This window comes from Antennarius striatus, chromosome 1, assembly GCF_040054535.1.
Source record: "Antennarius striatus isolate MH-2024 chromosome 1, ASM4005453v1, whole genome shotgun sequence".
Lineage (NCBI taxonomy): Eukaryota > Metazoa > Chordata > Actinopteri > Lophiiformes > Antennariidae > Antennarius > Antennarius striatus.
This window is the reverse complement of record NC_090776.1, coordinates 20,847,773-20,872,360: the sequence shown is the minus strand read 5'-3', so window position 1 is coordinate 20,872,360 and position 24,588 is coordinate 20,847,773. Positions and strand designations below refer to the sequence as shown.

Here is a 24,588-nt window from a genome sequence, read left to right as displayed (position 1 = left end):
CTCAGACTTATTTGCTGTAGTTTTCACATTAGTCATATTAAAACCACAAAGACACTCTGGGACCCTGAACTTGCAGAGAAAGTTAAACTTCTCCATTTCATGTTATGTAGACTCAATACGGCTAACCAAAGATTGTGCTAAGATACATTCTTATAGCAGAGAATGAGCAATTCAACCAAGACATTTCTTTTCTCCGTCTCTTCTTCCTCTCTCACACAAACACACAACACTGCAAAAGCAGAAACATATGTGTTATGCTACTAATTTGTGTTATATGTGTTATGCTACTAATTTGTGTTATATGTTATACTAATAATTTGCACCTGGTATAATGGTGTGAAAATATATTCATAAAAAAAGGAGAGGTGTTTCTGAACACTGCCGTTTTTTTTCTTGACCTCTTATTTTGACAAAACTATTTCTTTCTATTTTCAGGTTTTTCTAAAAAATACCAATAAAATCACTGCGAATTAAAGTATTATAGAAAAACAGTGGTGATAAAATATTTTTTGGCTGATCCCTTTGCTTCTCTCCCCTGAGGTAATCTCAACCCAAGGGTGCGACTTCTGTGACTCACCAGATGATTGAGTCAGATATCAGGACTGTCACTTGTCAAGTCCACTGATTTCCATGGTAACGGTGTGTTGCAGCACTTTGTTGTGGAATCTTCTTGGAAATGCTTGGTCAGAGCGTTCCCCCCGTCAAGACAGAAACCTCTAGCTTTTTGTCGTCAGCAGAGCAGCAGATCCTTCTCACACCCTGCACAGAAAATCCAGCGTGAATCAGGGCTGAGTCGTGACAAGGAGCAAGGAAAATGCTGACACGCTAAAACTATGTTGGTCAGCTGTTTGGTATTCATCCTACAGCCATTTCAAGTCCGAACTTTTGTGCAACTGCATGTTTTCTATATCATATTTTTAGGACTTTGAATGTAAAGTGCATTTTTCAGTCGATATTTACACTGAAATTTTACAACTTCTCCCACTTTCACAGCAAACAGCAGGATGCAGACAAAAAGGTGAAAGTTGTTGATGCAGATTCTGTTTTCCACCATTAACCAGCAAATTTCTCTCTTCCATCTTTATCCTTTTTTCCCCCTACAAATCATTCAACTCTTCCTTGAAATATTCAGCTCTGACCATCTGGCTGTCACTCCCAAAGTTCTCTATCTACGGTTTTGTGGTGATACGAATGCATTACATAAGAATATATGCGGTATGTTTTGCCCGTCTTGCATTGACCATTGTAGTTTGTTTTTTTCCATTTCCAAGAGCTTTTTATAAGTTCAACAAAGCTGGAAATATGTTTTCGTTGAAAATCCCCATTAAATAACGAGATTTAGATGTGATGGGAGGTAGATTGTATATGTTTGAACAGATCCAGGCTATATTTGTTTGCAGTTGATGCTATGATAAATATCTATTGGCTGCACGTGATTCACTTCACGCATCGCGGGGTCGAGAGGTGAAACATCTTTTCAAGCTTTGTCTACAAGTCCAGTTGACTTGACTTCAACAGAAAGATCGACCACGACCTGGAGGACCGACAATCTTCAAACATTATTTTCACTTTAACTTTTGACAACAGAAGGGAAAAATCATTTAACTCGGCAAATCACAGCAGACTTCTGAAATAATTATAGCTTGAACTTTCATTCTAATTAATTGTATCTTTGAAAGGAAGAAACCAGATTCCATTTAATAATAATTTGTTAATGATGTTTTGAAATAAATAGAGGAGATCATGACAAATTGAAACATAAGGAACCACTTCTATACCGTACGATCCCTCTGCAGGCTGTAATGTGAGTTCCAGAGTCTTAAGATTTATCATAAGTTTTCACATTCATCTTCCAAATGAAAATTGTTCACTGAGGCTCAACAAAAATTGTCTGTGAAAACAGCCAGAGTAGAGATAAATCTCTGCTGAAATATAGAAGTTACTTATAGAAAACAGAAACAGAGAGGAAAGAGATGCAGTTGTTCACTCTGATACGATCCAGACAGCCTTCTGGCTTCGACACAGAGAGCTCATAAATCTGATATGAACACTTAACAGGACAGTATGGTAAGTAATGGCCTAAATTCACCAGTTTAGTGCAAACTGAAGTTCTCATTTGTTCAAAGGTATCAGTCTTTCACGTCAGTCCCTCCTCCACACTGATTGAGTGCATATATAAATAAAACAAAAAGTTGTATAGAATTACCGAACATAGAAATTGCACAATTCAACCAACATTTTTGCAGCTTGAAGTTAGACTTCATTTTGATCCTCCACAGCTTGGTGCTGTTTCATAAGTGGAAAGTATGTGGAGGCTTTTTCCATACAAAGAGATTTGTGACTCGTCTGCACTCACTATTAGAATCAACAACTGTGTTTTTGCTGGTTTCCTCCTCTACCCCCCCCCCAAAAAAACAACAACAACAACAACAACAACAACATCTGGTTCATTCTTCAGTCCTAAGTGACGACTAATTCCATTTGACAGGAATTATGACATTGTAATCTCCAACACAGGAGTTGTTCTCTAGACCAGAACCATGACTGGAAGCAGGTCCAGTTGCCCCTGCAGCACGGCATGACCAGGGCATCAGGCTGTGGTCAGTGCTGGGTTTTCTTTCCTCTTCTGCACTTCATGCTTTAAAATGTTTAATTTCTTGGCAGATAAACTGATTTCCTTCACATTTACCTCACACAGAACGTAACTTCCCAACCATCAACCACATGTGCAGACAGTTAAACCACAGATATTTTTAGTTCATAACACTGTATCCAAATGTTTAAACCCTATGCATTATTTTGGGAATAATTATGCTGGAAAGTGCAAAATATTGCGCCACACATTTGGAGTTGTCTATCAAATGTAACTTTATTGGCTTAGAATTAACACCTCAAATATATATTTCACTATTTTTAGGTTTAAATTTGCATTACCAGGATGGAACAAAGTCTAACATGGATAATAACAAAAGGTTTTACATATTTATGTTTATTTAAGGAAAAGTCATTGTGTGAAATTCTTCAAAGATTACCCCCAGCTTTCGTAACATCCGCAACACTACACAAATAATGAATATACTGAAATGGTGATAAGACTATTTATTTTCGTGCTGAAATGCTGTCAGTAATTTGTTGTTAGTAATTTATGCCATGTGCGGTTTTTTTTTTTGCCTACCTCGTGCAGACATAACAACAACAGAAAATTGCATTCACACACTTTTACACATGAAATGATCGATAAATACAAAAGATGAAGTGTTCTGATCATAGAATGATGAGAATGAGAATGATTGTCCTTATTTCTCATGGGTTCATAAAACTGTCTGGTCAGCAGCAAGTCCCATTCAACTGTTTAAAGTGGAACTAGTAACTACAACGTTGTTCCCAGAGGGATTAACAACCACCACGACCCTCCAAAGTGTAGGACCATGAAATCTTTACTGAATATATTTAAATTCTGCTTAAAACTATTTTAATTCTTAGCTTCAATTCAACATCGACATGTGGTAGTTGGATTGCACAAGAATTAAGATTCGACGCAATGGTTGAATTTTTTTTCTAAAATGGCTCCTTAACCATTTAAACAGGTACAAATCCATTTAATTATGTTATTTGAATATATGCATTTACAATTTTGGTTTTGCGCGTCATAAAGACGGATAACAGCCTTTGAGTCTTCATTCTGATTTGTAATTTCAAGTTGTTTCTTGTGATTTTTGTTGTTGTTGTTCCTTTAAAGTCAAGTGTCTGGTGGGCGCATTGTCCAGCAGTCGGGCGGGTCGTCTGAGCTCCGGTTAGAGCCGTCCTCCTCCTCCTCCTCCTCCTCCTCCTCCTCCTCCTCCTCCTCCTCCTCCTCCTCCTCCTCCTCCTCCTCCTCCTCCTCCTCCTCCTCCTCCTCCTCCTCCTCCTCCTCCTCCTCCTCCTCCTCCTCCTCCTCCTCCTCCTCCTCCTCCTCCTCCTCCTCCTCCTCCTCCTCCTCCTCCTCCTCCTCCTCCTCCTCCTCCTCCTCCTCCTCCTCCTCCTCCTCCTCCTCCTCCTCCTCCTCCTCCTCCTCCTCCTCCTCCTCCTCCTCCTCCTCCTCCTCCTCCTCCTCCTCCTCCTCCTCCTCCTCCTCCTCCTCCTCCTCCTCCTCCTCCTCCTCCTCCTCCTCCTCCTCCTCCTCCTCCTCCTCCTCCTCAGCGGTGCGTCCGGGTATAAAAGCAGCGCGCTCCCCTCAGTCTGTCTGACGCACCAGCTGCGAGGCGGCAGCTGAAAGGGACACAAATTCAAATTGTCGACGCTAGACTTAAATTCTTCCCTGCTTTATTTCTTTATAGTTTGTCTTGCTAACAATCTTTTTTTCTATTTTAAATTAAAAAAAATACAAAAATACAAAAATGACCAACAGCCCACTGACTGGGTTGCTATTTGCACTCTGCGTATGCAGCGCAGTTCACAGCCTCCCAAAGCAGAGCAAAAGACAAGCTGGCCAGTATCAGGTGTATCCTGACATCCACGACGTTACTCCAGGTTCGTACTTTAACCTATTGTTGAATTTTATTATGCTTAAGTTTTTAAAAAGCTGTTTTTTTTCCAGCATGAAATAATTTTTATTTCTTTTCTTAAAATTATTCTTATGCCGTACTTAGTAGTCAATGTGCCTTACATTAAAAATTACTACTTATTATACTTTGCATTAATTTGACTTAATATTTCCTTGGAGATGAACCGAATCAGCCTGACATTTGATGGCTGTGTTGAAATCAATTATTGTAACAGTTTCGGTATGTTACAATATTCTCATTACATATTATTTGTAGTTGGCTGTGAGGAAAACGGTCGGTCGTTCAGACTGAACGAGCAGTGGGAGAAACCTTACCTCGGTAGGACAATGGTGTGCACCTGCTATGGATCAGCAGGCATCAAATGTAAAACCAAGCCTGAAGGTCAGTGTGAGACCAACCAGTTGAACTCAAAAATATGTCTGGAGGACATTATTTCTCTTTTTTTATATATATCCAAAACCAATGGAAGCTGACTTTGCATTCAAACTGATGCCTCCTGCACTTACAAACATCACAAATTTTCATGATATTTCTGTAAACACACAACTCCAACACCTATACCCTGAGAAAAACAACCAAACCCAGCAACAGAATAGTTCAATATAGTCCGTGTGTCCTCTTGAAGCTCTAACAGTAATTTCCACAACAGGTGCTCAATAACAACATCCAGACTTTTGAATGTTTCCTCTGTTTTGCTTGCAGTGGATGAGACCTGTTATGATAAATACAATGACCAGACATACCGGGTGGGTGAAACCTATGAAAGACCCAAGGATGGAATGATGTGGGACTGCACCTGTATTGGTTCTGGTCGTGGCAAAATCAGCTGTACTATTGCAAGTGAGTAACTTGAATATTAAACTGTCCACAATTCAGAAAAAAAAACTGGAACATGATGCAAGTATTTTCTGAAATGAACTTATTATGTTTTTTGATTGAAATTAAAAAGCTTGGTAAGCTGCATCACCTCAGGATGATTAAATTACATATTTTACTTAAACTATAAGGTGTCTATATGTCACTGTAGGTGTCAGGCAGTCACAGAACGTAATAAAAACCTCTTTTTGCCATTCATAGATCGCTGCCATGAAGGTGGTAGGTCTTATAAAATCGGGGACACATGGCAGAGGCCCCATGACACAGCTGACTACATGCTGGAATGCGTCTGTCTTGGAAATGGCAAAGGAGAGTGGACCTGCAAGCCCGTGGGTGAGTGGGGCGCTTCACCTCATAAACGTGAAGCGTAGCGTCTCGTCTTTCCATATGAGCCCTGGAATGCGGATAATATGAAGTACTGGAACTTAAACAAGAACGTTTTGTATATTCAGCTGCTACCATACAAATAGGTGCATACCTGGTATGAACGCACAATCTCAGAGACGAGGTACTTTTTCAAAAAGCATGATTGTATTTGATTCCATAGTAAATATTTGACCACAGTCCAGACAAATGAGGTAAGCTTTGGAGGAAGCACGGGATTTCTCTTTGCTGACTTTACACCACAAGTGTTGATATTCTCTCTTTTTCTACAGTTTGATTTACATGATGTATTTTCTGACAAAAAAAATCCAGATGCTGATAAATAAGATCATGTGTGTGTTTGGTGTTGCAGCTGAGCGATGCTACGACAGCAACGCTGCGTCATCTTACGTCGTTGGGGAGACGTGGGAGAAACCGTACCAGGACTGGATGATGCTGGACTGCACTTGTCTGGGAGAAGGAAATGGACGCATCACCTGCACCTCCAGGAGTAAGAAGAATTAAAAACACACTTGAACACACAGTTTTACATTTCAGACGTTCCAGCTGTTGACTTCTGCATTTCTCCTACGCAGACCGCTGTAATGATCAGGAGACAAGGATGGCCTATCGTATCGGAGACACATGGACAAAGACGGACGAGAGTGGGTACATCCAGCAGTGTCAGTGCTTCGGAAACGCCCGAGGACAGTGGAAGTGTGAAAGACTCAACGCTGGCAGATGTAAGGGGGGGGGGGGCTCCTTCTTGAGGTTGAATTTGCTAAAATGGCAAAAGTTTTATTTTAATCTCATCCCCGGCATTCATTATTCTTTCATTCTGTTCGGTGGTTTTACAGCCACAGGTGCTGTTGTGGTGAACCCCGTCCGCTCCATGCAGCTCCCTGAGCCCCCCATTGAAGGGACTTGTCGCACAGACTCTGGAACCACTTACAATGATGGACAGCGCTGGTTCAGAAGCCAAGGAAGCAAGCAGATGATCTGTACTTGTCTGGGTAACGGAGTCAGCTGTCAGGAGTGGGGTGAGTTCATGAAGGGGGGGCGGTGGGGGGGTGGAGACGAGTCTCAGCTTGGCTGTAACTCTGATGCTCCTTCATCTCATGTCTATGCAGAGGGCAGGAACCAGGCGTATGGTGGCAACTCAAACGGTCAGCCATGTGCATTCCCCTTTGTCTTCATGGGGAAAACCTACTATTCCTGTACCTCAGACGGACGCACGGACGGACAGCTCTGGTGCTCCACAACCTCAGACTACGAGAAAGACCTACAGTACTCTTTTTGTACCGAGAAGAATGGTGAGATGGGTGTAAAAAGACAGGTTTTGTTGATGATTTTGATCCATTATTGAAGTCTCAGCCAGTCAAATCCAGCTATACTAAGACGGGCAGCACATTAACCCTTTTATATTGTCTCTATTTCAGCCATTGTGGCAACACGAGGTGGAAACTCCAACGGTGCCCTTTGCCACTTCCCCTTCCTCTATAGTGGTCGTAATTACACTGACTGCACCTCCGATGGGCGGCGTGATGGCATGAGATGGTGCGGCACAACCCACGACTATGACACAGACCAGCACTTTGGATTCTGCCCAATGGCAGGTCAGTGTCCGACATTTTGAGGATGGCTAGTCGTGAATTATTTCTCAAAAACACTCTACAGGTGCTCTCAGAGCAAAGTTCTCTCTGATGATCATTTCTTTTCCCTCTCTTTCTTTAATCAAGCCCACGAGGAGTTGTGCACCACCAATGACGGAGCAATGCACCGTGTAGGCGACAAGTGGGACAAACGCCATGATGTCATGGGTCACATGATGGAGTGCACATGCCTGGGAAACGGACGTGGGGAGTGGAGCTGTGTGGCCCACTCACAGCTGCGAGGTCTGAGAGCAAAAACATCCCGACTGAAGTATTTTAGAAGTTAGAGATATTTGGGAAATTTGATTGATTGATTGTTTGATTGATTGATTGAAGTCATCTTAAACTGAGTTATATCTTGTAATTTGACACGTTCTGTCTTCTATGTGTCCAGACCAGTGCATCGTTGACGGCTTGTACTACGAAGTAAACCAGGAATTTTCCAAACGCCACGACGAGGGTTACATGATGAACTGCACCTGCTTCGGACAGGGGCGTGGTCGCTGGAAGTGTGACGCTACAGGTACGTCCACGGGTCACCAGAGCCGCTGCATGGGAATTAAAATGCTAACAATCTTTTCAGCTAATTTTTATTTTTTTATATAATCCCATCAATAGATCAGTGTCAGGAGCCACAAACCAGAGCATTTCACCAGATTGGGGAAACATGGGATAAAGTCATCCATAACATCTTGTACCGTTGTTATTGCTATGGAAACGGTGTCGGAGAAATGAGATGTGAACCCCAGCAGACATATCAAGGTAGGAGCATGTGGTTTAGAGCTGTTGATGGTGAATCCATATGGTCTGTAGCTGAAGTGCTAATAAATATAAAGAAATTACTGAAGTGATGCTGAAATTTTAAAATCAAATGAGTAAAAACAAGAGTAGAAGAGCGATCCAAACACCTATAGGCCTTAATTAAAACTGGCACCCCTCCAGCTACAAATCCTTTGTGGTCTTTGCTGGCCTGGAAGCAAGCTACTATAAGCAAACCCTGTTCCAGTTTCACCTCACATCATACTCCAATTTGTGGAAGATCAGATTACAAAAATCAGGGTTTTTTTATTTTTTATTTGGACAATTTTTATTGCTTTTCAACATAATATCACATTACAAATACAGATGGGATTTCAGTGTTCATATCACCCACCCAGAAATCTCACCCCTGTCTCCACCCTAAGGAAGGTTATCCCATTATCTTAACTATTATGTTAAGTGTGAGGTCACGGAATATAAGTACTATGAGCAAGTATCTTAGGAGTATAGTGGGTCTTGCATCCTCTCATAGTGTGTTAAGAAAGAGGATGAAATTCTCGCAAAACTAGAGGGTGGAAAGCTGCAGTTGTTGGCAGTACAAAATCAAATATTTGATATACATTTGAAGTTGTGACACCTTTGTTTAGTCTGAGGATCTGTCTGGGGACAGGACGTTATGTTACCTATTTAAAGTATTCATTTGGTGTAATGCAAAGTGCATTGAAGCTGCTTTAGTATTTTATCTAACTTTCCTCCAGAAGCGTATCCACAGTCTGTCAGAGACTATTTTCTATTTGTTGTACTGAACTCACCCATTTATTAAACCCCGTCCTTTCAGATAGTCTCCCACCAAATGTAACTGAAATGAGACTTTCACTTGATAGTTTCATAATGTGATTAGTCTCAACTTTGTAGTCTTGCAAATGGAGACAAACTGGATAATTACACCACTCCTGTTTTTCCACTCGGTCATTGTTTAAGAGGTTTTTCCTTCACCACTTGTTGCTGGTCTGATTTGCTAAAACGGATGCCGGGCTGGGCAAAGGGTGGTGGTGGTGGTGGTGGGGGGGGGCTCGCTTTATATACACACTTCCTGCCTCCAGTATTTCCCTTTGGTTGGGTGAATGTTGCTTAATGTGGTACTTTGTACTAAAGTCTCCTGAAACAAACATTGACCTTAAAAGTTCCAGCTCCAGAGTTTATCTGACGCGTGTTTGTGAACAGTGCAATACAGCGGTTTAGAAACCACATGTGGGTTCCTGGATGAACTGTGTTGAATATAGTACCCTGGTGTTATGTCACACTGTAAGATGTCACTGGGTGTTTGAACTGGTTTATCACTGTCTGGTGGTGTGGCTAACTGTCACCCACTCTCCACTGGTAACACTGGTTTAATACATGTCTTTCATGATGTACAAGTCTTGTTTCTAACAGCCAGCTTGTTCATGTCTGTGGTTCTCTCCATTGCTGTCTTCCCTTCAATCTTTTCCAAATTCCCCAGACGGCCACAGACCTGTCCAGGTGATCATCACAGAGGCAGGGAAACAACCAGACTCCCACCCGATTCAATGGGACCCACCCTCATCGGTCCACATCACCCAGTACATCCTCAAATGGAGAATGGTGAGTCACCCCTTGGCAGTAATTAGATTTGCTGTTCATTTTTAAATACCGCATTTTATTTAAATTTCAAAATTGGGTTTTGAATCTGCTGACTGGTAAGCAAACAGCAGCTTTTGGTAATGTTGACTTGAATTTGAGCGTGGACAAACAGAGGGATTAAAGGGCACTTGAACGTTACGGTCTGCACACAGAAACACGGCTTTCTGCAGATTCCAAGGAAAACATCCCCTTCCTGATGACTTTTCGAACATACCTAATTATCTCTCTTAGGACATCAAACACAGATGAAGCTGTGGAAATGTTTATGAAGCTTGCTTAAAGTCAAAAACATTTCCTTGGGAAGGGTTTGTATATTTTTTCTAAGTCGTTCAAAGCCCCCCGTCGGTCCTTCCTGCTGAGAGCAACAGTTACTTGAAACACTGAAGACTTAAAAATATGAATAATTCAATTGACAAAATGGGCTTTTCATAATTTCCACTTAGAACCTGGAGCTTTTGGCCTTAAAATACAGTAGTGATCTACATCAAATAGTTGTTTAAAGTTTTTAATTTTATGTTCTCTCTTAGAAAAATACTCGTTTGCCCTGGAGGGAGGTCACCATTCCTGGCCAGATGAATTCCTACACCATTACCGGGCTGCGTCCCGGCATGACCTACGAGGGTCAGCTGATCAGCATCCTCCGCTACGGGCGGCGCGAGGTCACACGCTTTGATTTCACTACTACACACGGTTCTTGTGAGTAGATTAGAACAGTGGTATTCTCTTTATGAAAAAAAAAAAAATTGCAAAATTTTTCACAAAAATATTATTTTATCTTTATCTCTCAAGTGGAAACATCTGAGGGCGAGACGACCCAGCCTCCTCCGGTGGTGGACACCTCTGAGTCTGTGACAGAAATCACCTCCAACAGCTTTGTTGTTTCCTGGACGTCAGCTTCTTCCACCATCTCTGGGTTCAGGGTGGAGTATGAGCTCAGTGAGGACGGGGCCAAGCCCAAAGTACTGGGTAAGATCCACTGTGAAGCCTCCTTTAAGTCACAGTTTGATATTGAAAACACTTTATTGTTGCTTCAAAGTGTTCATAATTATCACACGGCAACAAAACTGTAAAATAATTATACATATTTACCTATTTCTGGTTTAAAAGCCTAAAAAATCCTAACCTAACATCACCATTTATGCAGGAATCATTTGATCCAGTACCCTGCAGCTCCCCTCACTGACTTGCACCATAGGCCAAAGGGCTTTCATGGTATAATTTGTATAAAATGAAAATATACTGGTTGATCCAATAACCAACGTTTCGTACCCTTTCTCAAGATGTTCCTCGTGCGACCACCTCCGTCACCATCGGCGACCTCTTGCCAGGACGCAGATACAACGTCAATGTTTACGAACTTCCAAATCAAGGACAGCCAAACCTCATTCTGAGTACCTCTCAGACCACAGGTCGGAGAACATCTGTGCTTTCTGTGACATTATAGTAGAATCAAAAATTATTTAAATGCTTTAAAACTTTCACAAAATACAATATGAATGATTCCTTTCCTCCCTGCAGCTCCTGACAAACCAGCTCAGCATGCAGTTGGTGAGGTGGGAGAGACTTCAATCCGGATCAGCTGGTCCAAGCCTCAGGCCCCGATCACCGGTAAGGACCTCGACTGTATTCATTTGAATGGTTAACAATAGAGATCCATAGTGAGTGGACTGTGTGTAACATTTTGTACCTTCCAGGTTACCGTGTGGTTTACACGCCATCCGTTGAAGGCAGCAGCACTGAGCTGACCTTGCCAGACTCAGAGACCTCGGTGAACCTGGTTGACCTCCGCCCTGGTCTCCTGTACAACATCAGCATTTATGCTGTGGAGGAGGAACGGGAAAGTGAGCCTGTTTTTGTACAAGTCAACACTGCTGGATCTCCTCTACCAGGTACGCGTTTTCAACCAGACACAGAATGTAACTAAGGTCTTCTTTTTTTTTTAATTGATTCATAACATTGGCAGTACTTTATTCTATTCGTTAGATGTAAATTTAGACCATTCTTAGACTCAAATCATACTTTCATTTAAAGATTCCGTACAGGGTTTTGGGCTTTTAAGAGAAGCTTTCCAGTGTTTGGGATTGGCTGAGGCTGTCAAAGCACTGTTGACAAAATATTGTTTTCAAGCTACAGCTATATTATTTTAATGTATAACCCTAAAGGGACTCTTTTTATGAGTAGAGTAGAGTAGAGTAGAGTATAACTTTATTTATCCCTTAAGGAGGTTCCGTCAGGGAAATTAATTTCTCTGTCGCACACAGCACAGTAAGTAGACAAAACACAGAAAAAAATCACACAAAAAGCACCAGCACATAGAAAGTAGTACAACACCAAATAGAGTAATAAACAACCCATCAAGAATATATAAATAGAAAATCATAAATAGCATAGAAATCAAAAATAAACAGGCCTGGTTAAGTATGGGTAAAGTGAAATGTCTATAGTGTTTTATGGTGGGCTCATATTCAAATGCTCATTCAGATGTTTTTCAACCTCTTCTGAGGGGAGTATGAAGGAACAGCCCAGGGGTGCACACACTTCATAAAAACTTCTGTATGTCTTAAATTGGACTTCCATTTATGACTCCCTCCTTTGTGTGCCTGGCACGACAAAATTCATACTTTGTTATGCTTGAGAAACCAAACCAGATGCTGAATGCCTTAAGAATGCCTGTAAATTGTTATATGTGGCCTGGTATGTCCTTTTTCTGTTTATATAAACCATTACTCCTCTCCAACTCCAACTGGAAACTATGAACTCCTGATTTTGAAGTTCACATTTTTACAAAGCCACACCAATAAAGATAGCTGTTCTAAACTTAGAGTCTTTGGCTTAACCTTGTGATATTTTAATTTCCTTAATTTTCCCAAAACTGATGACCCAAATGAAGCATACTAATGATGTCACTTCTCAATCACCCTACCATTTCCTGTCCATAGAGGTGGTTCCAGCACCCACAGACCTACAGTTCTATGAGGTTTCAGATGTAAGGATTACCCTCACCTGGACTGGTCCACCCAGTGAAGTGACTGGGTACAAAGTGTCCTTCTCCCCCGTTGGTCCTGATGGCACTGAGATGAGGCCCCTGCCACTGCCCATCTCACCCAATGCGTATGCCGACATCACCCACTTGCAACCGGGAACGCTGTACCGCTTCTACATCTACGCCATCAACGGTGGAGTAGAGAGTAAGCCACTGAAAGGAGAAAAGTCTACCAGTAAGTCGACCTTAAATTATACACAAAGGAATAGTTACCAAACTAAAACAATGACATCTTTTGCCATCGATGAGTTGAACTGTTTTAATTCTTCAGAGCCAGACGCGCCCACCAATCTGCGTTTCACCGACGTCGGTCCTGACAGTGCATTGGCCTCCTGGGAGGCTCCTCGTGCCATCGTCACAGGATATCGTCTCTTCCTGAGCATCCACGGCTCTAACGCCATTGAGAAGAGGATCCCAGGCAGGGTCACCCAGTACCCTTTCAGGAATTTACGTCCAGACACCCAGTACACCGCCACCCTCAAGTCTGAACTGGACAATGACCTCAGCGAGGGCATCACTTCATATTTTACTACCAGTTAGTATTAAAGAGTAACAGAACATCAGCATAGACGAAAGCATTCCTGCAATAAATTTATATGCCCCCCCCCCCCCCGATTTGTTTTCAATCTAGCTCCTCGGTTGGGGAATGCACCTCCTTTCAGCACTGAAGTCACTGATACCTCTATCATTGTCACCTGGATACCGATCACCAGGTTCAGCTACAAGGTAGAGACTTACATCTTTTTACATGGGTTGAATAAAAACTAAGTTATTAAGTTATTTGCTTATTTAATTATTGTTTTTTGTTTTTTCCTTGCCTTGCCTGAAATAAATGAATGAATGAAATGAACACATTCTTTAGGCTTTTTAAAAAATTTTTACTTCAATTGTAATAATTAAATTTAAATAAAAATTTAAATTTAAAGACTCATCACTCACGTCAGCTGTAAACCTACATCAAACTGTTTGCTCAGCGCAAAGACAGACAGAAAATTGCTGGTGAACATCAGATAAAGAAATGTTTAAAGGAGAAAATATTAGGTGTGAATACATCTGATGATGTTTCTGCCTGCCTGTTAGATGTTGTTTTAATGTGTTCACTATATCAACTCAAAAGATATATCGATAGTGTGTTTGCAGCTTGTTGTGTTGCTCCAGGTGGTCCGAAATTTAATGCAGATTTAATGTATTAGCTGTGGTTAGGGTTATAGTGCAGATTTATGATATATCTGCTTCCTCCCCCTCCAGGTGTCTGTCCTCCCCAGCCAGGAAGGCGAGTCTCCCAGAGAGGAGACCTCAGATTCTGGACGCATTTATATTCTTGGCTTGATTCCTGGAACTCAGTACACTTACAGCGTTCAGCCTATCTTTAGTGGACGCAACCGTGGAAATCCCATCACCAGAAATGTTGTCACATGTATGTATTTAATTCACGTTATCTGATTTAAAGACAAAATTTAAAAGATCCGTAGCCGATCTCTAGATTTGGAAGAGCTTTTAGCACCACTCTTAGCATTTTACGAGGGTTTAACTTACTGCTACATCAAAACCAGTTTCTCATGCCTGTTTCATGTCTATTTTCCCCTCTTTGCAGCCCTGTCTCCTCCTACTGACCTCAGAGTGGAGTCCAACCCGAACACAGGAGATCTCACTGTCCATTGGGTAGCCTCCAAATCGCCAGGTAAATATTGACTCTGCTCCCCCCACGCATATTGAAGCACGCCAAGTCTAGACCTCGGCCTTCGAATGGTATTTTTTTCATCAGGACAAATGTCTCTTCCTGGTATTTCCTTTTCATTTCTCATAGTGAGTCATAAATTGCGAAAAGCCTCTTGGCATTATGTTCTTTCTCCTCCATATTTGAACTGTTCATCCATCCTCTGCAGGCATCACAGGCTATAGAGTGACAAGCACACCAACCAATGGCCAGAGAGAAAACTCCCTGGAAGAGTTTGTCCGAGCTGATCAGACCCTCTGCATCCTGGAGAGCTTGAATCCCGGAGTTGAGTACAACATCAGTGTTTTCACTACCAAAGGTCATTTGGAGAGTGTTCCTGTGTCTACAATTGTTACACCAGGTAAGAACTGTTTAGATTGTATTCAGACATGTTAAAAGACATGAAAATCGTACCCATGTTCAACAGTGTCACAAAAAGTTAGATAGATTTGCCATTATAGATCCATTACCCTGGAGTCACATCCTGTCACTATGGTAATATTTACAGTATTTTCACCAATATAATACATTCGACCTCATGATGGAACCTTTCTCAATACAAATTAATTCTTTTGAAAATGGTGTTGTTTTAAAGAAGAAAAAACAGTGCAGAATATCTTCAAAATTATGTGATAATTCACACCATAATCAATCCACTAGGCGGCTACCTGACTGAATTTTTTTCAATGCTCACAGCCCCTTTTCCTCTGTTTTGTTCTCCACCAGCAAACTCACAAGTATCATATTACTTGTTGTACTTTACCCGCATGTTGCTAGATTTAGCTATCAGCTGTGTAAAGATTCACCACAAATATAAAAGTGGTAAATCTGAAAAAGCGAGTTAAAATAGCTGCAGTGTTTGGGTTTTTTTAAGCATGCAAAGAACAGTAGAGTTAATCAGTGCTTTAATTACTGTATTAAATATTTGACATTGAACGTCTGTATTTTCTGTTGTAGGAGGAGAGATTTTAAAGTGTCTCTAGGCGGTGGTGCCTGTGTGTCAAAGATCAGGGAATTAAAAAAACATGTTATAGAAAAACTGTGACATATGGGATCAGATTGTGTAAATAGAGGTTTTGGTCAAGTATTATATGAAATAAATGTAATTTTTCAAGTTTAAAAAATCATATTAAAGAGCATTTTCAGCATCTTCTGTTTATTACACAATTCATGGTTGGAGTCTGGCGTGGACTATGATATCAGTATTTTCACTGTTACAGAACAGCGGGAAAGTGAGCCAAGCACACACACAAAGCAAACACCTGTGTGTGTGTGTGTGTGTGTGTGTGTGTGTGTGTGTGTGTTTGATGTTATAGAATTGATGGACACACATTAACATCACTTTCATTAACAGAACATGGAAAACTCAAAAGCTACAGTACATTTCAGAATCATAAAATGCTAATTAAATGTATTTTCTGTGTGCAGTTATAGTTTTGTGTTATTGTGTTGCGTTATTAACTTTTCACTTCTAATTCTTTCAGCCATTCCTGCCCCCACCAACCTGCAATTTGGAGGGGTGGCTCCTGACCAGATTAGGGTGACTTGGACAGTCCCCCATGTTACCTCACCGAGAGACATCTCTCGGTTTGTCATCCGCTACCATCCCGTGGCCACGGATAATGACGTCAAGGAGGTTAATGTCGGTGGAGCCACTAACACCTTCCTGCTGCAGAGTAAGAAGTCATGGATAGGACGCATATTCCAACATGTCTGACGCTTTAATGACACAAATATGCTGTTGCTAACTGCAATTTCCATATAGATCTAATGCCCAACACGGAGTACCGAATCAGTATTGTGTGTGTCTACGGGGAACGAGAAAGTCAACCAGCAACAGGAACACAGAGGACAAGTATGATTTCCATAGTGTGGTTAAGATTTGAAAAAGTAGAAAATAGATTTCTACTATATTTCAGACTTGTTAAGTCACTTCTGTTTACATCGAACATTTTTCTCCAGCTCTGGACTCCCCCACGGGTTTGGTCTTCTCTGACATTCGCACAAACTCCTTTACTGTCCAATGGCTGCGTCCAATTTCTCCCATCACTGGCTACCGTATCCGCTACCTGAAGACAAGTGGTGGGCGGGCCAAGGATGAGAGGCTGCCCCCAACCAGGAACTACTTCACTTTGACTGGACTCACCCCGGAGACGGAGTATTTGATATATGTGTATGCTGTCAGCAATAATGTGGAGAGTCAACCTCTGACTGGCACACAGGCTACCAGTGAGTTCCTTCATCACATTCTGTCAGCTCCTCTTCTTTTTTGCTGAGATTTGTTTGAATCCTCACTATGTTGTCATTATTTCTAGTCTCTGATGCCCCCACTGACCTGGAGGTAACATCATCCACCCCCACCAGCATCACTATTCGCTGGGATGCCCCCTCTGTCTCAGTGAAGAACTACAGGATTACCTATGCAGGACCAGGTTTGCACATTATTTGAATAAATGATATCTTCAAAAACCTCAGATTTAGTCAGAGATTTCCTTCTTCATTTTGTCTAGATGACAAGATCCCTCAAGAGTTCACGATCCCAGGTTCTCAGACAACAGCGACCATCACAGGTCTGAAGCCTGGGACGGAGTACACTATCACAGTCTTTGCTGTTACCGGAAGAGGGGACAGCCCCGCCTCTAACACCGGCGTCTACATCATACACAGGACTGGTACAGAAAAATGAAACAGGTTTTTATTTTATTTAAGTAGGAGGTTAAACCAAATCTGAAGCTTACTGTGTGTTCTTCCTCCAGATACGGAGCCTCCAACTAGCATGAAACTGACTGAAGTGAGCGACAACGCCATCACAGTCCGCTGGTCTCCTGCACAGGGGCCAATCAGCGGCTACAGAGTCACCAGTGTCCCAAAGAACGGCCTGGGGCCCTCATATTCTGAGCTGGTGGCCCCTGGTAAGACAAGAAGACACAGCTATTCAGAAGGCTCCGATATTTATTTCACACACATAATAATATCTTGTTGACTGTCCGCTCCTCTGTTTCAGATCAAACAGAGATAACGTTCACAGGTTTGATGCCCACTGTCGAGTACGTTGTGAGTGTCTACGCTCTGAGCAATGATGGACAGCCATCTTCCCCTGTGGTGGAGAATGCTATCACTGGTTCGTCTGTCACTTTACAGTTATATCTGACAGAAAGATGTCAGTCAGTCAGTTCGTCACGTTTACATTCACTTCAGTAATGGGGTAGCAATCATTACATAGGAATAACTTCTCAATGTAGCGGGTAACGATGATTGGTGACGGATTGAGTGCTGTTACCAGAGCAAGATAGTGATTAGTCACATAATTACATACAAAATGTTTTGTTAGCACATGTGGTATATAATAGAATAAAAAGAAAATCCGTTGGACAGTCATTTTCTTATGTACATAGAAAAATGCCATATAGAGCCCATTTGATGATGTCACCCCAATGAATGTGAAAAAAAAAGTATGAATATCCAATGGTAGTGCGGTAGTATGTATTTATATCGTATTTAAATCATATATGTATTGACATATGTTTAAAAAAAGTACTAATATCGTCCTGTGAAAATATTCCACAAGTAACAGACTTATATTCAAATAGCTAAGTATTATTAGCAAAATGCAGAGCATAAAACATCAAAACAAACTCATTGTGCAGTAAAATGGTCCTTGTTAGTATTTAATATCAGGTAAATTTACTACCATTGACTCAATATAAATGCCCATTAATTTCCTCCTCTTCTGCAGCTATGGATCGTCCTAAAGACCTGACCTTCTCTGACATCGACTCCAGCTCCATGCGTATCACGTGGGACAGTCCAGATGGCACCGTGACATCATACCGTGTCCTCTACTCCAGCCCAGAAGAGGGCGAGAGAGAGGTTCATCCAGCACCCAGGGGTGACCAAGACAGCGTGATGCTAAGAGGTCTTCGCCCTGGAACAGAGTACACCGTTAAAGTCATTGCCCTTCATGACCGTTTGCCAAGTAAACCACTGATGGGAAACCAGGCCACAGGTATGAACACAAAGAAAGCACCACCAACATTCACACCTTAGTTTTTTATGTCCGCCAACTCCAATTCTAAATATGTTTTTACCACCTCAGTGATCCCTGCACCAACCAGGCTGGTGATCTCAGAGGTTGGTTCCTCTTCCTTCACTGTGTCATGGCGAGCCCCCAGCGCACGTCTGACAGGCTACCGTGTGGTTGTCAGCCCCAAGAACATCAACGGCCCCACCAAAGAGATGAACGTCGCTCCAGACACCACGCGTGTCGTCGTACCAGGGCTCATGGTAAACAGAATTCTGTCAGTATTCATGAGGCTTCATAGTAGCGGAAATAGTGTAATACTGCGTATGTGTGTACCACAGGTGGCAACCGCGTACCAGATACACGTCTACGCTCTGAAAAACTCTGTCACCAGCAGACCACTAGAGGGAGAGGCGACCACATTGGAAGGTAACTGCCTTCACCGTAAACGGAGACGTTCCCGGTCTTCTCCGCCGCTCTGATTAACGCAGGTTCTTTCCTCTTCCGTGCAGATGTAAGTCCACCTCGGCGTGTGCGGATCTCCGATGTGAAGGACACTTCTTTCACGCTCACCTGGCGCTCGAAGGCTGAAACCATCACCGGCTATCTCATCGATGCCACGCCCATCAGCGGCTCACACCCCATCATCAGCAGAAACATCCCAGGAGACACGAACACCTACACTCTCACAGGTCCACCACACCTTCTAACAATATGAACACAAGCTTGGGGAAAGTGAAGGTTTTGAGTCTTAAAAGCTTTTACGTTGTGTTTTTCAGGTCTTCAGCCTGGCACCACTTACTCTGTTAGCCTGTATACTCTGAATGGCTACACAAAGAGTGCTCCATTTACCCTCACCATTCAAACAGGTATTATAGAAATTTCTGTATGGTGTCTCTTTGTCACCATAAATATTTTTCAGATTTTACTCCTCAACTTTTGTAGTTCCAGAGGGAGCTTTTCAAGCACGTGATATAACCTGACATCATTCTTCACAGCTGAACCCGTGGTCCAGGCTCCCACCAGCCTCCTGTTCACATCGTTTACCCCCACCACCATCTCCTTCACCTGGCAGCCCCCCGTCACACATATCACAGGATATTACATCACCTACGAGGAGACGGGAGGAATACCACGAGAGCTCATCCCACGACCCCACGCGGGACAAAATTACGCCACCATATCCAGTGCGTGTTCAAGGACTGTTTTCACTTTAAACAGTATTCACACATTACATATTGTAAACGCCTTTTGATGACTCCTAATACCATTATATCTCCTCAGACCTGAAGCCAGCTACAGAGTACACCGTCAAGATCATTGCCATCCAGAACACAAAGAGGAGCACACCTCTGGTGGGCAGAATCAGGACTCGTAAGTATCACACCTCTGCTCTGTATGATTACAAATGAACTGGTTGGAGTTTGCCATCAAATGCTGTACATTAATTGTCAGGGATGGATATCCTATCAAACATAAGGATTGAATGGCAGCTTTTTAATTTTGTGCAGCAGGGGCAAATGTTTTAAACTGTGCTATGAATTATCATTCTCCCAAAACTATAACGTTCCCTTCCATTTTGAATGCCTTGAAATGGCATTCAAAAATCTTGTGTGTTTACAATCCTGCATTGAGACGCTTCGCTGCAAAGTAGTGACCTAGCAATGCTGCTTATGCATCACCTTCTGTTAGCTTAGATCATTTATTGCAACTCTACTCTACCCCTCTTTGTCTAACCGACTTGCTTCCCTAACCCCATCTCTCCTGCCCAGAACCAGATTCTTTGCTTCCCCTGCCTTTGCCCCACATTCCTGGAACCAACGTTGACAGGCTGGACGTGCCTGAATCTCTGAACAAAGTCCAGTTAGTGGGAAACAGTGAACAGGATGGGCATGGTGGTCAGATCCAACATGTGGAGTACAACAATGATGGACACAACAGATATAATGGGAACCGTGATCGCCCACAGTCTCCCTATGGGCAATATCGTGAGCCCCTGGTCTTTCTGCCCCTTCCTGATGCAGAGGGCAGGAGACTGCCCATCGTGAAGCTGAACGAACCCCTGGGCTCTGCTTTGGGGAATGAAACCGGGTTACCACAGGAAGCTCAAACTCAGACCTCTATCTCCTGGGAGCCTTACGGGCAGAGCAACGCTTACCTGGTGTCCTGCCATCCTCTCACACACTTAAATGAGAAGATGTTCCAGGTGAGAAACCGGAATACCGGAAATTTGTTCCAGAACAACCAAAGATAAATCCAGCATATTGTTTGAAGTGTTTTATTTCAAATAGATAAACTTTCACTCCTTCTTCGTCTTCAGGTCCAGCTTCCGGGCACAACCAGCACTGCCACCCTAATAGGACTGACCCCCGGTGCAAACTATAATGTGATCGTGGAGGCTCTGATAGGGGCACTCAAACACAAGATTCTGGAGCAGGTTGTCACTGCTGGAAACACAAGTAAGCATTCTGCAGTCATGACTGGTCTAAACTAGGTTAGATATAAAGAGAACCGTGTGTAAAATAATTCTTCACACATCTGTGTGAAGAGAATTAGTTAAAGAATCCTCTAGTAGATAAAATGAAGCAGCTTGAGTTTCTGAAACAAGTGTCATGAGTAGATAGTATGTACGCTCAAATAGTTATCTTAGTTAAAGAGGCAATCAGACATTTTAATTTTAGAGACAGGTTTTTATTATCTCTGCCAAGTAGGTTGTGTTTCATTGTCATTAGTTAGCCTGTTAACAAAAAACACACAAAAAAATCAACCTTAATATCAATGAAATTTGTTGTAAAGATCCTGCATGGGAAACTTAAATTTTACTGGGATCCAGATCAGAGGGGTGTTTGGGGTTTTTTAAATTTATGTTCTGTATCATTGGGATGTAAGATATTTTTGTAAATTTTTTAAGTAGTTTTTTTTTCAGTGAAAAATAAAGGGAGCATTATTCAAAGAGCTGGTGAGAGTGTAAATTTCAAATTTCTTCAGGACATTTTTTATTCTTATGGCAATATAATGCTGACAAGAAGTCTAAATATTGACTGAAAAGCAACGCAGCTAAAATATAATTAAATTCAAATTCCTTTCCCACCATCTTCCTTAAGTCCCAGAGGCAGTGCCCTCCACTACGGACGCGTGTTATGATGCCTTTACTGCCACCTACCATGATGTTGGAAGTGAATGGGAGCGGATGTCTGAGACTGGCTTCAAGCTGTGGTGCCAGTGCCTGGGACTGGGCAGTGGCCACTTCAGATGCGATTCATCAAGTATGATTTAGGGTTTCTTTTTTTTCTATTTTTGCATAATTGAGATTACTTTACATTCCCTTGGTTTCTACAACTGATATTTTGCTTTTCACTAGAATGGTGCCATGATAGTGGCTACAATTATCGCATCGGACAGAAGTGGGATCGCCGTGCAGAAAACGGTCACTTAATGAGCTGTACTTGCTTGGGAAATGGCAAAGGAGAGTTCAAGTGTGAACCACGTAAGTCGTGTTTGCACCCCGAAGAAGCGTTCTGTTGAGTGTCTCAGAGAGTAGATGAATGTGAACTTAAAAGCATCATGTCCACACAGATGATTCAGTGTGCTACGATGAAGGTAAAACCTACCAGGTAGGAAACCAGTGGCAGAAGGAGTACCTGGGTGCGATCTGCACCTGCACATGCTTTGGAGGTCAACAGGTAAGGACACATCAGCTTTCGTGCTTTTGGGTCTGATGCTCAGCGTATTGACTGATTCTTCACATTGACTTCAGGTCATTCTGAATTGTTCAGAAGCATTTTTGAATCCAATTTTGTGTCATCAGGGCTGGAGATGTGAGAACTGCCACAGACCAGGGGCTGATGTCGTTGCCAGTCCGCTGCAGCCTTCTAGATATGGAGACAACACACTGCGCAAACTGGTCAGTCAAAGATTTTTCACTCTATATGGTTTTTCCAAGCCAAACTGCATGTAGATTTAATAACCTCTTACATGTAATGTCTATAAATAGGTCATGTGAGCATATAAAGTAGCATCTCTTCAATAGTGAGATTAAATCCAGTGAAAATACACAAGTGTTCATAAGTAGACATGAGGTCTCACCTCTTGAAATCTTCCTCCAGAATATTCACTGCCCCATTGAGTGCCTCCGACCCGACCTACTGGCAGACACACACGTTCCTCAAGATCCTCGGGAGTAAAAGATCAGTCATCAGACACACACACACAAAAAAAGTGTCACCGCTTGTTTTCCCCTCTCATCCAGTCACTGCGCTGTCTCACCCTGTAGAAACAATACTGTCTGCAACTGAACGCACTGCATTTTCACCGTCTGACACACTTTCAGCTCAAGGTGTTAATCAATCAGCTGCTCCATCATCTTTTTGCTGTCAAGAATTCTGAATTCACGTTCCGTTTGTAAATGCAGGTTCCTGATTTACCAGTTGTTGTTTTTTTGTTTTTGTGTGTAATATTTCTCGATGTATTTTTCACAATCAAGGTTTCTAGGCTTTTTGTTAGATTGGCATGCGTTTTACATTGAAATATAAAACATACCTATAAAGTTAGAAATCAGTGTGAATGAATGTTGAAGTTAAATGTTTTAATGAAAATGTTTTTCTGGGGCTTTTCTGTCGCTGAGGGGTTGCTCTGTGTGATTGACACATTCTGAACCCCAATGTCTCCTGACTAATTTATCCTTTTAATCTCAATGTGTGAATGTGTGAACTGGGATGTGAGAATTTAAACTTTTCTATTTTTGTATTTTGTTGTTCGTGCCAAAGATTAGACCAAAGAAGTCCCTTATTTTAATAAAGCTGGAGAGATCCTAACACCTATCCATTATGATGTTAATTTACTTTCATACAAAGCTGAGTTTTTCCAAGATTGGTCTCCATTGCGTTCAACATCTGCCTTCATTGGGCCCATTTCACGAAGGCAGGTTTAACAAACCCTGCGGTGAACCTGCGGTTCTGGGTTGACTTAACCTGAATTTGGAAAAGCAGGGATTTCAGTTTCACAAACTGTTACGCCGAGTCGTTCAGGCCTTGGTGCAGCCAATCAGGAGAGGGAACAGGTGCACTACTCCAATCACCGTCGGGCAATGGCACAGGCTAATCTGCATATCTGCATACCACAATGAGTATACAGAAAACGGAGCAAGGGAACAAACCCAAACACCCCCATACCCAAGATTCAAACATTCCCCTATAATTTTTTATTTCTAATGAACAAAAAATCACCTTCAAAGGGCGTCAGCAATAACGTTATCCGTACTTTTTTTTTTTTTTAACTTAGTTTTTTTTTTATTTCTCTGTACCCTTTTTATGGGAGACCTGCACATTAAAATCCTGCAAAAGCAGAGACCAGCGCAGGAGCCGCTGGTTAGAGTTACGCACTTATTAAACACACCCTTTAAACAGCGCCCATACCGGGTTAATCCGACTAAACGGGCCCTGATGCAGCAAGACGTAAAATATCTGGTTGAACATGGTCTAGCTGTCCACACGGAGAGCTCCACGAGTGCATTTTTCATGCTCAGAAAAATGACTAGTGTCTCTGCTCTGCTGTAGCCCCCGAGGAGAACAAACGTGAACACCGTGTGAGTTCCTTTCGTGAGCGTCTCCATAACGCGTGTGAATTGGCCCCTGAAAATCTGGCACACATCTAAATTAAAACTGAGCGTCTCGACAACAAAAAGTCCGACCTGTTGAACGTTTTTGTCCCAACAACACTGACAACACTCCTCCTGTCGGTAACAATAATTACCGACAAGTCAGTGCTGCAACTGATTTCCCCTTCCCACAGGCCAAGAGAGCTTTGCGGCGCTTTCTTGGTAAATGTGGTCATTATCGTGTTTTTTTGTTGTTGTTTTTCAGAAAGTTTTCTGGTGTGCTGGCTCCCATCACTCGTAAATCTTGCCACAAACCAAAAAACACCTCCAACCAGACGACAACCCCCCCCCCCCA

The 24,588-nt window shown here is 42.2% G+C and overlaps 1 protein-coding gene across 2 annotated transcripts; it reads left to right on the top strand.

Annotated features, from left to right (window-relative positions):
• The first annotated feature begins 4,236 nt into the window (after nt 1-4,236).
• On the top strand, nt 4,237-23,457 carry fn1b (fibronectin 1b). 2 transcript variants are annotated; one of them, XM_068320058.1, is made up of 45 exons: nt 4,237-4,509; nt 4,800-4,925; nt 5,247-5,384; nt 5,622-5,753; nt 6,157-6,294; nt 6,380-6,526; nt 6,641-6,823; nt 6,914-7,096; nt 7,223-7,399; nt 7,523-7,678; nt 7,830-7,958; nt 8,054-8,197; nt 9,696-9,817; nt 10,384-10,552; nt 10,646-10,822; nt 11,137-11,265; nt 11,375-11,464; nt 11,551-11,745; nt 12,796-13,074; nt 13,171-13,434; nt 13,531-13,625; nt 14,148-14,316; nt 14,494-14,580; nt 14,786-14,977; nt 16,101-16,292; nt 16,382-16,471; nt 16,579-16,845; nt 16,932-17,048; nt 17,127-17,288; nt 17,373-17,528; nt 17,621-17,737; nt 18,353-18,622; nt 18,713-18,900; nt 18,979-19,066; nt 19,150-19,329; nt 19,417-19,506; nt 19,636-19,824; nt 19,922-20,011; nt 20,410-20,843; nt 20,958-21,096; nt 21,742-21,903; nt 21,999-22,124; nt 22,214-22,320; nt 22,446-22,541; nt 22,744-23,457. In XM_068320058.1, the coding sequence occupies exons 1-45, from the start codon at nt 4,377-4,379 to the stop codon at nt 22,819-22,821; spliced, it is 7,092 nt and encodes a 2,363-aa protein (XP_068176159.1). In that variant the 5' UTR covers nt 4,237-4,376; the 3' UTR covers nt 22,822-23,457. The 2 variants fall into 2 exon arrangements, with proteins under 2 accessions (XP_068176159.1, XP_068176152.1); XM_068320051.1 differs by having other exon boundaries at nt 6,380-6,823.
• The last annotated feature ends 1,131 nt before the right edge of the window (nt 23,458-24,588 follow it).